This window comes from Theropithecus gelada, chromosome 1 (genome assembly GCF_003255815.1).
Source record: "Theropithecus gelada isolate Dixy chromosome 1, Tgel_1.0, whole genome shotgun sequence".
Classification (NCBI taxonomy): Eukaryota; Metazoa; Chordata; class Mammalia; order Primates; family Cercopithecidae; genus Theropithecus; species Theropithecus gelada.
The window spans coordinates 142,128,089-142,142,224 of NC_037668.1; the positions used below are offsets into that span (position 1 = coordinate 142,128,089).

Here is a 14,136-nt window from a genome sequence, read left to right on the forward strand (position 1 = left end):
TGAGAACACATGGACACAGGGAAGGGAACAACACACACTGGGGCCTGTCAGGGGTGGGGTGCTGGGGAAGGGAGAGCATTAGGAAAAATAGCTAATGTATGCTGGGCTTAATAACTAGGTGATGGGTTGATAGGTGCAGCAAACTTGCCTATGTACCCTGGAACTTAAAAAAAATCACTTGATGGCTTCCCACTGTCTTTTGATAAAGTTCAATTTTTTGTGTGTGACCCCAATAAGACGTTCCATCTGTATTTCTAACAACCACCTTGCAATCCACCCCTAAACACACATGCTCCCTAGGCACAAAGGGTTGTCCACAATGTCCCAGGCATGCCTTGAAGTTTTCCAGATTTTTCTCATACTGTTATGATAACTATATAATTAAAATTCTCTCTTGAGAATAAAAAATCATGATATAAAGCCCATTGCAAAATTTACTTGCAACGCAATCTACAATGGTAGATGTAGTCTGCTCCTGTGCCCTTCCATTCCAGCCCCCAAACCAGGCTGGGAGAAGGCAGGGTAGGGGTGTGGAAGCAAATCCCATCCAGCTTCTGGCTACTTTGCTGCCTTCTGATATTGTTTGGTTCTGTGTCCCCACCCAAATCTCATCTTGAATTGTTGCTCCCATAATCCCCAAGTGTCATCGGAGGGACCCAGTGAGAGATAATTGAATCATGGAGGCGGGTTTTCCCATGCTTTTTTCATGATAGAAAATAAGTCTTGGCCAGGTGCGGTGGCTCACGTCTGTAATTACAGCACTTTGGGAGGCTGAGGCGGGCAGATCACCTGAGGTTAGGAGTTTGAGACCAGCCTGGCCAATCTGGTGAAATCCCGCCTCTACTAAAAATATAAAAATTAGCCAGGTGTGGTGGTGGGCGCCTGTAATCCCCCTACTCAGGAGGCTGAGGCAGGAGAAAGGAGAATCGCTTGAATCTGGGAGGCGGAGGTTGCAGTGAGCCAAGATCACACCATTGCACTCCAGCCTGGGCGACAAGAGCAAAACTCTGTCTCAAAAACAAAAATGAAAAGAAAAAGAAAATAAGTCTCATGAGACCTTGTGGTTTTATAAAGGGCAGTTCCCCTGCACACGCCCTCTTGCCTGCCTCCATGTAAGACATGCCTTGCTCTTCCTTTGCCTTCCACCATGATTGTGAGGCCTCCCCAGTCATGTGGAACTGTAAGTCCATTAAACATATTTTTCTTTATAAATTACCCAGTCTTGGGTATTTCTTCATAGCAGTATGAAAATGGACTAGTATACCTTCAGATAATGGAAATTTAAAAAGCCCATTCAGCATCCTGTGGGTCTTCATTTGCTTTGTCTACACTGGTTACGCTTTTGTGAAAAGACAAATTCATTCATTCATTGAGCCAATGAGCATTTATTAACCCTGTCCTAGCCATAGTGGTAGATATAAAGATTAAGATCCAGTCCTTGTTCTTTTTCAGCTTGGATACACCTTCTAGATAGTAGCAGTTGCCAAAGGAAAGATGCTAAAATATCAGAGAACTTCACAGGTTAAAAAAATCACTTCTGGATTGGAGATGTAGGGAGTGGAGATAAATTATTGCCTATCTCTCTCCACTTGTATATAAGCTCCAGGAAGACAGGAATCTTTGCTTTGTTTAGTTGTATATTTCTAGCATGCAAAGCAGTGCCTGGCACATAGTAGAACTCAATACATATTTGTTGAATGAATAGGTGCCTGAATTTAAAAAATGTATATAAAAGAAACATAGGCCTGGGTTTATGACTATGAGCTCTAAGGCTGAGATGATGTCTATTTGCATTTTTATGGATTTGCATTATGTTCAGCATATTTTAGGCACTCAATAAATTCTGGATGAAAGTCGAGTAAGTGATTTCATAGCTGAGGTTTGTTTTCTTCTCACCCCTTTTCTTGGTGTCATTAAGTATTAACCCTCCTGAAGAAAATGTCCATGACAGTGGTTTTAAAGGTAAGAGTCTTTAAGAAACCAAAAAAAAAAAAAAAAAAAAGGGGGCAGTATGGTAGAAAATGAAGGCAGTGTGATAGAAAATGAGATGAAAGAAAAAGGTCAGGAAAATAACATTTTAAAATGTAATTAACTACTGAAAGTATTTTTGAAAGCACTGATTTACCTTTACCTGGTAGTCAACTGAAATGGAAAACATGACAATAGGTGGTGATGATGTTGAACCATCTCATTAGCAATATTTGTTTAATTTAATCTAAGAACGAAATATTGCTATACAGAGTCCAAAGCTTAAAGTTATTGGAAGCATTTTATCCAACTCAGAATTAAATAAAAAGGTGAAAGGCCCAGAGAATATTTCTGTTGTTGTTTTTTTACCCCAGTGATATAAATTTAACTAGCTGAAATCATATTCTAAGTATCAGACATTTACACCGACTCTGAAGTGGCAGTTACCTTTGCATATTGAAATTACTTGGGGCTTGTTTAATGAGAAGCTTATCCATTAAGAACCCCACTGGATACAGAATTAATTGCTGGGGAAAGCATCCAAAGCAAGAGAACATCATAGTCCTTGCCCTAAAGGAGCTTACCATGTAAGCAGGTGAAACAAATATGAACAAAGCAAGAAAAAAAAAGCAAATAAATTATGGGTGTAGATTAATTTACAGCCCTTTGGTAGAGTCAGCTAGTTGCCCATTGAAATCTGAACTTCCTTTCAACCTTAGGAACAGTTGTCCCTGAGACTACACTTCCCAGGTCATTTTGCACTTACGTGAGACCATGTGACTAGTTGGCCATGTGACCTCATTATGGTCAATGGAATGAGGGCAGAATAGATGTGGGCCACTTTGGGGCCTGGCCCATATATGCCTTATCCTTTCTCCCCATGGGCTGATGTAAGAAAAATAATTACATGCATATAATAATACATTATATATAATGGTATGTATTATATCTAATTATATAAATATTTATGTATAATATATATTTGTATTATATAAGGTACAATATATATTTATATTATATAATATATAATACATTATATATCACATGTTATATAATATATAATTATGTAAAATATATAATTTTAATTTTATGTAAAATTATATAATATATAACATACAAAATTGTATATTGTTATATGTTAATTATATATTTTATATTAATTATAATTAATTGATCATATAATTTTATAATTATATATAATTATATTATGTTGCATATTATAGAATAGGTAGTTATATAATATACATAATTATATATTATGCAATATATTACATATTATATAATAGATAATTATATATAGTGTAATATATGTAACACATATATAAATATGTATACTGTAATATAGATAACATATATTATATGTACACATATATATTTATATATTATATAAATATAATATTGTCTTGACCCAAGTTTTGAGGCCCTGGCTTAAGGCTGGTCAGTTCTGCTTCTTGATTAGCTGATTGAGTCCACAACCCCAATCACTCAACCAATTCCCTTTTTGGGCACTCATATGGGGCCACTGCCCTGGTTGCCCTGAGTACCAGACAACCAGAGGTAACCACTCTGCTCCACAGCCCGCTGAAATTACTCAAATTACTCAAATCGGACAGTTCACAGGCAGTCCACAAAACCTATATAACCCCATTCCACTTGCCGTACATAAACAGGCCCAAACAGTCCTGGTGCAATCTCTGTGTGGCCCTGTGTGGCAGTCTTTTCTTGTTTGGAGCTGTAAGTAACAAAGAATTCTACCTTTCATCTATCCAAATGCCACTGTGGTGTGTCCAGCCATCTTTAAATCTTATAAAACAGCTGAAATGGCAAAGACCAGAAACTCTTGGAAACCATGTGTTGACTGGAACAAAGTTGCTTTCTGCCTGGGTTCCTGAAGGACTGCTGTGCCCCAGCTCCACTCATCCTCAACTCTCCAATTTGTGCCCCTCCCTCATCACCCTGGACTGTCCTATGAGAGAGAAAGAAACTTCTATTACATTGGAGTCATTACATGTTTTGCCTTATCTGTTATGGCAGTTTAACCCACCCTAATTATCACAGGAAACCAGCCAACTCGCAGCTAAGGATATAGTGTGGGATGAGGAAACTTCCAGGGAGGGACGGGGGGGCTCTTATCCCACCTCCTATGAGGAGGGGAAGCTCTGGAGGGGAGCTCAAGGTTGCTCTTTAACAAAATGGCAAACGAGTTTAGCAGTTAACATTATTGCACATCCCTCCCTTCTTCATCCAAGGGAAAGCCTTCAGTCAAAGAACCCCTTATGAGACAGATCTTATTATTTCTATTTTTCATGGTATTCTCAAAGTTAACTCCATCTCATTAAGCCCCAAGTTCATTCCCACTTTCTAACCGCTTTGTTTATCTTTTTTCTCGCATTCTGTGAATTTCAAATTAGTTCCTAATTACCCTAGTATTACATAATCTCCTCACCACCCCCGAAATAATAAAAGTCATAGCAATAAAACTAAAGTATTTTTGACCACCCTTCCCAAACAATTCAATCTGCTCACGCTAACCTGGATGTAACCCCACTGCGGTGAATCATTTCAGACTTTTTTCTTTTGTGTTCATATAAATCCATAGAAAATCTATGGTATTGCCTTTCCATAAATTGTATCTTGCTGTACATTGTGTTCTACAATTTGCTTCTTTTGCTCAGCAACAATGTTTCACAGAGCTCTCCTGTTCTTAGGTGGAAATCTAATTTATTCCTAATGGCTACATAGTGTTCCTTAGTATGACTAGACCACAATTTATTTAGTCATTCCATCATTCAGCTTATTTCCAATTTTCCACTTTTAGAAAAACATCTGCAGTGAATATCTTTGGATCTACTTTCCTGAGCACTTACTATGTGCTAGGTGCTCTTCAGGAATAATGCCATTCCCCTTAATGGTTGTGTGAAGTAAGTACTGGCACCATCTCTGTTTAGTAGACGAAGTATCCAAGTGAATGCATCAGGGTTTCTTTAGGGGTAGATGCTGAACAGTGCAATTGCAGGATCCCTTTCTCGTCTTTTTTTTCTTTTCTTTTTTTTTTTTTTTGAGATGGAGTCTCACCCTTTTGCCAGGCTGGAGTGCAGTGGTGCGATCTCGGCTCACTGCAACCTCTGCCTCCTGGGTTCAAGCAATTCTCCTGCCTCAGCTTCCCGGGTAGCTGGGACTACAGGCGTGTGCTGCCACGCCCAGCTAATTTTTGTATTTTTAGTAGAGATGGGGTTTCACTATGTTGGCCAGGATGGTCTTGATCTCTTGACCTTGTGATCCACCCGCCTTGGCCTCCCAAAGTGCTGGGATTACAGGCGTGAGCCACTGTGCCCAGCCTCCCCTCCTTGCTAGTGGTGGCCTGTTCTAAAAGTGCCTGGGATTTGTTTTAATTAGGTATGTTAAGACACACAGACATAGAAATGACTGTCATGAAGGAAAAAGTTTTTAGAGTCAGAGGTGCCTAGAGGCAGGGGTATGGCACACCATGCAGGGCCACGTGGGGAAGCACCAGGTAGGTCTAGAGGCAGAAGGAGTGAGAGTGTGGTGGGGAACATGGACAAGAGCCTTTATTGTACTTTCACGGGAAGGAATAGGTGAGGCAGTGTAAACAGATTTAAGATGGGCTAGTTTGAATGGCTTCAGCGGACTAGTTTGAATGGCTTCAGTGGACTCTGGGGCATAGGGGCTGTGCCTAGTTGTCTGGTACCTGGACCTGGGGTGATAAGGGCCAGAGAATAGTGGTCCTGAGTGTGACAGCTCACAGAGGAGGGTGGGAGGGGGTGTAGTCTACCATCTCTAGGAATTGTCTAGTTCTGGGAAGGGCAGCCCCTTGAGGGTCACCAAGGTCCCAAATGTCAAAGCATCAAAATACAGAAAATAAAAGACGTGGTCAATACACAGAAATTTATAATCCTACCAGCAGAATATTGGAGCTCCCATTTCCCTGTATTATCACCAAACACCTGATATTATCAAACATAGTATTTGTAATCCATCTGATGGGTGAAAACAGTGTCTCTTGTCTTAATTGGCATTCCCCAATTAATTAATGATATTGAGCACCTTTCACGTATCTATGGGCCAATGGGCAATAGTCCCTTTCTGGTTCACCTCTCCAGTTTCTTCCCACCCCTCTATGGTCTTCTCCCTTGGTCTGCAGACACAAGCTACACTTTTCTGTATGGCTTTCTAATACAGTCTGAGTGCTTCTCAGAAGTTTTATCTCTTGGCATTTTCCAACTTGCATTCTAAATTCTAACCTTGGTCTCTGTCCCCAACCCTTCCCTCCTGACCTTTGCACAAGCTATTCCTTCTGCTTAGAAAACTCACTGTATATCCTTTCCCCTTCATTTCTGACACACGCACACACACACAGACACCCTCATATGACATATGAGGTCACCTCCAGGACCCCTTTCCTACCACCTTCTCTTATGTACTTTCCAATTACAGCAATTACCCCATGACTGTATAACTGCAGGTTTGTCTTTCAACTCTCCCCATAGATTATAAACTTGTTAAAAGTAAGGATTGTGTTTTTGTTTTTGTATTCTCCATACCTGGCACAATGACTGAAATATGCTCGGTACACAGTAAGTGCACTTCGAATGGAAGGAAGAATGGATGGGAGTGTGACTGAATGAGCTTATTTATCCTGTTCCACACTCCAGCCCCTGAAGCTTGTCTCCTTGCTGAGTGTGTAGTCTCTCCAAGGCAGAGACAATGGGTGAATCAGATACTTTGAAAATTCTAGATTTACACCCAAACACAGCATTTGGTACCATGCCAGGCTCATGTTCTGGTATGTTCTGGGCTCATTAAAGGGTTTGTGGTTGATTGTGTGTATTCCTGGGTGTGCAGGATTGAGGAAAGCCAGAAGAGAAGAACAACTGGCTCCAGTTTGGTTTTCAATGTCAGTAAGAGATTGGTGCGAATGATTTATTTTCCTTTGAATATTGATTAAGAAAAATAAGTCACCATCTCTATCTTCATACATAAGGTGCCATAGACTGCCAGTTTCCCATGTCCCCTCCAATCCATTCTCTTCTTTCTGGTCTCCAGGCTGTCCAATAAAGACTACATTTCCCAACTTCCCTTGCAGCTAGGTATGGCCATGTGACTAGGTTCTCAGTAATGATATGTGAGAGAACTAATTTGTGTAACTTCTTCCTCATTTGCCTGAAAGAAAATTGTTACCTTATACTTTTCTTTTCTTTCTCTCCATACCACCCCCCAACGGCTTTCCTTTGGGCCAGACCCCAGAAATGCCAACGATCCAGCTTCAATGATGCAAATGAAGACCTCAGGGAACAACAGAGTAATGAGAGAAGGAACCTAGGTCCCTGAATGACTCTGGAGCAGATATGCCCCAGACATTTTACCATGCCCCGTACCTCCAACGGTAAGAAATTTACATATTTGAGAAATAAACTTCCATTTAATTTACTATATATTTGGAACACTTTGTTACAACTTAGCCCATACTGTAACCTACATTTTTCTTCTACCTCTTCCCAAATGTATTATTCTGCTTAGCGCTTAACACCATCTAGCATAGAAAATGTTTTCCTTCTTTTCTTCTCATCTGTCTTCCTTAACTAGAATAGTTCCTGGAAGGCAGGGTTTTTTTCAATTAGCAATAATCACCTCAGATAAACTTCATTGGCTATGATACTGCTACTGCACAAAGCTGAAGGCAGGGGTTTTTGTCTTTGTTCACTGTTGAACTCCCAGCATCTAGAAGAGTGTCCAGTTCATAGTAAGTGCTCAACTCTATATATAGAGTGAACTATTACTGGCCACCAAAAGTGAAATCATAATATATACCACGAGGAAAGAAGAGTGAAAACAGGGGGAACTTCATGCATGGAGGGTAGACGGAAGGCATGTAATCAGACGAGGGGCACAGTCTCTAAGAAAAAAAGCCCCTGGTGCTCTCCTGTCTTTGGGAGGAGGACTCTGAGGTTTTGCTTTAGTTCCTGTCCCCAGTGGTATTGGTTCTGGAGTTGAGAGAGGAAGAGAGATAAAGTCAGGTTTCCGTACCTGCTCCCACTTAATAGGAAGTAAACCATATTCTCTTCTACATTCCATCTACCCTCATTTCCTTCCTCTTCTTCAGAAAAATATATAACAAAATAAATTCAAGATGACTCCTTTTGTAAACTCCCTTAGGTAGAAGGTATTCATAGAAATAGCTGTGGAATGGCAGAAAAACTATTAGGAAGAAGTTGAACTTTTTTTTTTTTGTTTGTTTGAGACGGAGTCTTTGCTCTGTCACCCAGGCTGGAGTGCAGTGACCCGATCTCAGCTCACTACAAGCTCCGCCTCCTGGGTTCATGCCATTCTCCTGCCTCAGCCTCTTGAGTAGCTGGGACTACAGGCGCCCGCTACCATGCCCGGCTAATTTTTTTGTATTTTTAGTAGAGACGGGGTTTCACCGTGTTAGGCAGGATGGTCTCAATCTCCTGACCTTGTGATCCGCCCTTGGCCTCCCAAAGTGCTGGGATTACAGGCGTAAGCCACCACGCCCGGCCTGAACTGTCTTAACTTCAAATCTGAGGCTTTCATTGGCTGGATGGTCTCCAAAAAAATGGATTGACCTCCTTTGTCTTCACCATCCTCACCCATGATGAGTATGTTTCTGTTTTATATTTTACACTTTAAAAAATATACTGTATTTTTGTTGTGGGATGTTACAGGCTCAATTGTGTCCCCCCCAAAATTTATAGGTTGAATCCCTAACCCCCAGTACTTCAGAGCATGAATATATTTGGAGACAGGGTCTTTAAAAGGGCAATGAAGTTAGAATGGGGTCGTTAGGGTGTTCCCTAATCGAATATGACTGGTGTCTTTATAAAAAGAGGCGAAGAGGACACAGACACAACAGAGGAAAGACCATGTGATCACACAGGGAGAAGATGGTAATCTGCAAGCAATGTACAGGGACCTCAGAAGGAACAACCCCTGCCGGCACCTTGATCTTGGACCTCCAGCCTCCAGGACTGTGAGAAAATAAATGTCTGTTGTTTACGCCACCCAGTCTGTGGTATTTTGTTTTGGCAGCCCCACAAAAATAATACATGGGATAATGTAGAAAATGATTAATAATAATAACATATGTAATAATAATAACAATATGTTATGCTGTAGTTGCCCTCCAAATGCTTGTCTTCTTCAGTTGAATTAATAGAAGCAAGTTGTTTAAAATACAGAAAGCAACACTACTGGCCTGTACTGGTCAGAACCCACAGAACGAAAGTAGGGCCTCTTTCTGGAAACAAACTTTGATTGTTGGGGATGGATGATCATTGAGAAACTGGGTTAGAGAAAGGCCACAGGCTGGTGAAAAGTCTGGGAACTGCTGCACTGAAGGAAATGGCTATGTGTGACCCAGAGAAGAGAAGACTCAAGGGAACATGAAGCCATTTCCAAAGCCATGAGATGCTCTCCTAAGAAAGAGGAATTCTATTTAGCTGCGTGGGCCCACAGGGGAGAGCCAGAATCAGTGGGTAAAGGTTTCAGGGAAGTAGATTTCAGTTCAATATAAGAAAGACTTTTCTAAGAGACCTGCTGGCAAATATAAACAGGCTACCTTGATAAGTATTCAATGAGGCTGAATGATCACTTATTAGAAATGTCAGAGAGGAGACTCAAGCATAGATCCCATGTTTGGATCAGATAAACTTGAATGTTCCTTTCAGTCCCAACATTCTCTGTAAAAATAGATTGTACTCCAGCCAAAGAACAGATTTCAACAGCACTTGGATATACCTCTTACAATTGTTAAGAACATGTGCATGGTCAACAAATATTTCTGACCGTCATTGATCTGGTGGATATTTAAAAAGATTTAGAAAGTTTACTAAGAAAGAAAAATGGAATAAATATTCAAACTGTAGAGGACAGTCACAGGACCTTGGGAAGGTGGAAGGTCCCCTACTAATATTTTGGGGTCCCAAAGTACAAGCTGTAGCAAAGCTGGACTTGTGCTAGTCAAAATCTTGTTTATTTTGTGTAAAGCTGCCATCTCAAGTTCACACACACGCAAAAACAAAAAACAAAATAACGGAGCTTAACTTATCTACTAAAAGCTAATCTATCCTGAAAGAATGTGTTAAAATCACTCCCAGTAAGAGTTGACACAGTAAAAGCTGTAATTTCCCAACTACCATCAGTATGTGAGATTTTGGGAAAGTCGACAGAAGCAAGGGATGATTTGGTAGCTGTATCAGGCACATAGTTTTCATATCCATAAATTGCTACCGAGTCATGGAGTGTCACTGGTTCTAAAGTGCGGCGGGTGGACGCCACCTCATTACCTGACACCTCTTAATCAATGCGGCTGGAATGCGGGCTTCCCTGTCTTGAAACCGACCGCGGGCGGTCAGAGCCGGCAGGGAGTGAGAGCTGCAACCACTGCGGGCTGAGCTCCGACAAAAGAATCGGCGCAGAGAGAGGGGACCGACCAGGCCAACTCTCTCCACTTGGGGCTGGGAGGGCAATTACCACCGACCCCTTAGCTTCCGATCTAAGACCCCGGAAGCCTCCCCTCCTCCAGATACCCAACCTGCGTGTCACCGATCACCCGCCACCCCCGCCTCCCCGCCCAGGGGAGCGCCTCCCAGGCCGAGGCTCCGAGGGGCCCGCGCATCTCCAAGACCGGACAGGGGTCCTCACTCACAACGCCTGCGGCTGGCAGAGGGAAAATACCAAGGGTGCGGGGGAAGGGGGAGAGTGTCTCTTAGCTGCCTCAGGTCGTCCTTCGGTCTCCCCGGGGACGCGCAGAGCCTCGGCGGAGGTGGGAGCGGGGAGGGGTTAAAGCGGGAAATTAAGAGACTTGAGCAACTGGCAGTGCTCAAGTTAACCGAGTCCGTGGCGAGCGTTCTGGGGATGGGAGCTGCCGGCTGCGCACTCGTCCCGGGTCTGGAGCCACCGCCGCGGCGCCAGTTCTAGGGCGGAGCGCTCTCCTGCGCCGCGCCGCGGGCTGGGGGCACCAGAGGCAGCGCGGAGGCCGGGGCGGGCACCTGACCTGGCGCGCAGCCTGGGCAGGGGCCGCAGTCCAGCGCCGGGGAAGGGGCGACCCAACTGCGTGCTTGTGCGAGAGCGGCAGCCGGCGCCTCGCGCCCCGACAGGTGCAGGCGCGCGGGCTTCCTATTGGTCGCAGCGGCTGGCCCCTTACCCGTCCCCGCCCTCGCCGGTCGCCGGCCCCGCCGCGGCGCCGGCTGGGTTGGCAGAGGCGCGTGCTCGCGCGCCCGCGCACCCTTCGCCCCGTCCCCGCCCCCCACCTCACCCCGTCCCCGCCCCCTCCCTCTCTCCGCGCCGCCGCCGCCGCGCGCTCGCGAGTTCAGGTAGCGGGCGCGCGGGCGCCTCCGCGGGGGCGCGCGGCCGGGCTCCCGTCCTCCCCCCGCACCCGCCCGCTCGGGGGCGCCTGGGGAGGGAGCGCGCGGGCGGGGGAGCTGGAGCCGGGCGCCGCCGCCGAAGCTTCCGTCTCGTTCGCTAGCGCAGCGGCGGCAGCAGAGGTCGCGCACAGATGCGGGTTAGACTGGCGGGGGGAGGAGGCGGAGGAGGGAAGGAAGCTGCATGCATGAGACCCACAGGTAAGACCGAAAGCCCCGGAAGGGGCTTCCGTCCCGGGGAGGCGCTCGCAGGCCGGGGAGGGGGAGTTGGTGCCTGGTGCTGCTCCCCAAGGGAGAAATTCTTTTTTTTTTTTTTTTGACAGCGCATTGAAATCTCAGTGGGGACTGGGGCAGTAGGATCCATCCCAATCCCGAGGAAAACCAGAGAAGTAGCTGGGGGAGACGGTGCCACGTTGTGAGATTCCCAGAGTGCAATGTATAGGCCCAGGGAAAAGTGTCCTCTCGGCCCCGAGACGCCGGGAGGCTTTAGACTTTCCTGTGGTGGGCACAGCTGCTGAATCCCGGGGACCGGCGCGGAGCCAATGTGCGCTAACCCCTGCCCTCCCTCCTGTCCTCCATCCCCCAGCACGCGCAGCATCCCACGGCGGCTGTTACTCAGTGCACCCGGCTCGGGGGAAGGCGGGGGACCTCGCCGTGGGAAAGGGGGCGGGGGCCGCGCGGGGGAGGAACCAGGATGGAGCCTGGGAAGCCGAGGCGCCGGGTCCCAGAGCGGAGGAGGGAGAGCGTGGCCTCCGAGCCCGGACAGACTGGCTTATTGTGGTGTTCCGCTTCTGGTTGCAGACCCTTGCAAGCTGGATGCCCTCTCTGGATGAAAGATGTATCATGGAATGAACCCGAGCATTGGAGATGGATTTCTAGAGCAGCAGCAGCAGCAGCAGCAGCAACCTCAGTCCCCCCAGAGACTCTTGGCCGTGATCCTGTGGTTTCAGCTGGCGCTGTGCTTCGGCCCTGCACAGCTAACGGGCGGTGAGTGACCCAGCTGTGTTGGGAGGGCCTAGGGATGGCCCAGAGGGGAGAGAGAGCCTAGCTGCCAGGACAGCCTTGCACCCCTCCCCCATACACCCAGACTTCAGGAGGATCTGACAACGCGAGGGTGCCTGCGTCCCAGCCTATGGCCGTCCTTCTCCGAAACCGCTGGAGTTCCCTGAAAATTCCCCTGTGGAGCCCACACAGATTCACACACCCACATTCTGTCTGGAGCTTCCCACCAGCCTCCGGGCCTGCCTTCTCCCAAGGAAAGACAATAAAGCCTGGCCCATTATTACCACTTTGGCCAAGAAAGGGGGGGCGGGGGAGTGATGTATTTGTGGACCTCTGACCCTTGTCAATGCCTTCAGCAGATAGAAGTCAGATTTCAGCCTCTGGATTTAAGCAAGAGTTGTAAGAACCACCTTTGAGAATGTGAAGGGTCTGGAAACATGGTCAGACTGGCTGAGGGGCAGGTTTATTTGAAAGTTAACTTTCCCTTTCCCTGCGTGTGCAGCGTGTCTGTGTATGTTGGGGGCGGGGAGGAGATGCAGAGGTGTTCTTTCAGGTGTGCCTCTGACAGTTTGCTTTGCTCATCGAGGTCTGATTTCGGGGAATAAAGTGAATCGCTCTTCTATGGAGTAGAAGTTAGCTGAAATAAAATTGATAGCCTCAGCCTCCGTGGGCGGCTAATCTATAACGTATTTGGTTCTGGGGGAGGGGTATCTTTTGATTGTGGTAGAGGAAGACAGATGGAGTTCCTGTCTGAATTTCAGAGCCTAGTCTCCCTGCCTCCACTGCTCATTGCTGTCCGTCATTACTGTCCATTGCAAACGTTCTCTAGAGCTTGTTGATATGGACGTTAGAAGGAGCTGAAATACTGTTAATATATAAATAAATTATAATTGGTTGAAAAGCAAGTATTGATAGCTATAAATAAACCATTTTAGCGTTTTAAAATATTGCTGTTTCAGAGAATTCGAAGGTGAAAATGGAAAAAAAAATGAGTGAAAAATTAGTAAAAGTGGAGGAGAGGTGTAACACGTTGGGCTTTAACACAGAGTAATCAATGACCCAGGCATTCCAACTTAGACTTCTGAAAGATGCCCAGAGTATAAAGGTGTTTATTGCAATATGCATATGTATCAAAATTAGTGAAAAAACTCTTGCTTTGGGTGGACATTGGTTTTTATTTTTATTTTTGTATATTTGTTTTAAGAAGGAATAACTTTTTGGGTGCTTGTAGTTTTTATAGAGATTTCTCTGAGGTAGGCTTCCTCTTCATGGAGGAAAAGGTCAAGTGTGAGGCCAGGCCTGCACCTGTGTGGCCTGCCAGGGCTCTGGTCACAGCCTCTGATCTGCGGTGGACACCAGCTCTGCTTCACAGATGAGTGGGAATAGAGGGGCAGAACAGTATTTGGTGAATCTGGATCATTTCCTCCCCTCCTCTCTGCTTTTGCCTCCCAGTTCTAGCTTTCATTCTCTCAAACCAGGTCCACGAGATTTTCCATCTTCTTGGTCCATTTATCTTCTGTAGATGACAGACTAGTGAATCAAGGTTCATTTACATTTGTCTTGACTACTGTTATTGGATGGGTGAGGTCTGAGCACAGCCGAGATTTGTTTTGTGCTCTTGGTTCTGCTTGGTCGTGTTTACAGAGCATCCTCCTCAACATTTCAGAGCTCAGTGTATGTCATGGCCACCTCGGTCTTATGACAGTTACCTCTAAGGTTCCTATAGCATGTCTTTTTTCCCTGCCTTCCTCGGGTGGGGGGGATCATG

At 45.4% G+C, this 14,136-nt stretch overlaps 1 protein-coding gene across 3 annotated transcripts in view; it reads left to right on the plus strand.

The window, feature by feature from the left end:
• Nucleotides 1-11,369: 11,369 nt before the first annotated feature.
• Nucleotides 11,370-14,136, plus strand: part of SUSD4 (sushi domain containing 4) — a 152,383-nt gene continuing 149,616 nt past the window's right edge. For 2 of the 3 annotated variants that reach the window (XM_025388532.1, XM_025388549.1), the window contains exons 1-2: nt 11,370-11,567; nt 12,168-12,353. In XM_025388532.1, the coding sequence (XP_025244317.1) occupies nt 12,203-12,353 (151 nt within the window). In that variant the 5' untranslated portion in view covers nt 11,370-11,567; nt 12,168-12,202. Of the gene's footprint in view, nt 12,354-14,136 lie in introns of all 3 variants that reach the window. The other variant, XM_025388540.1, reaches the window with a different exon arrangement.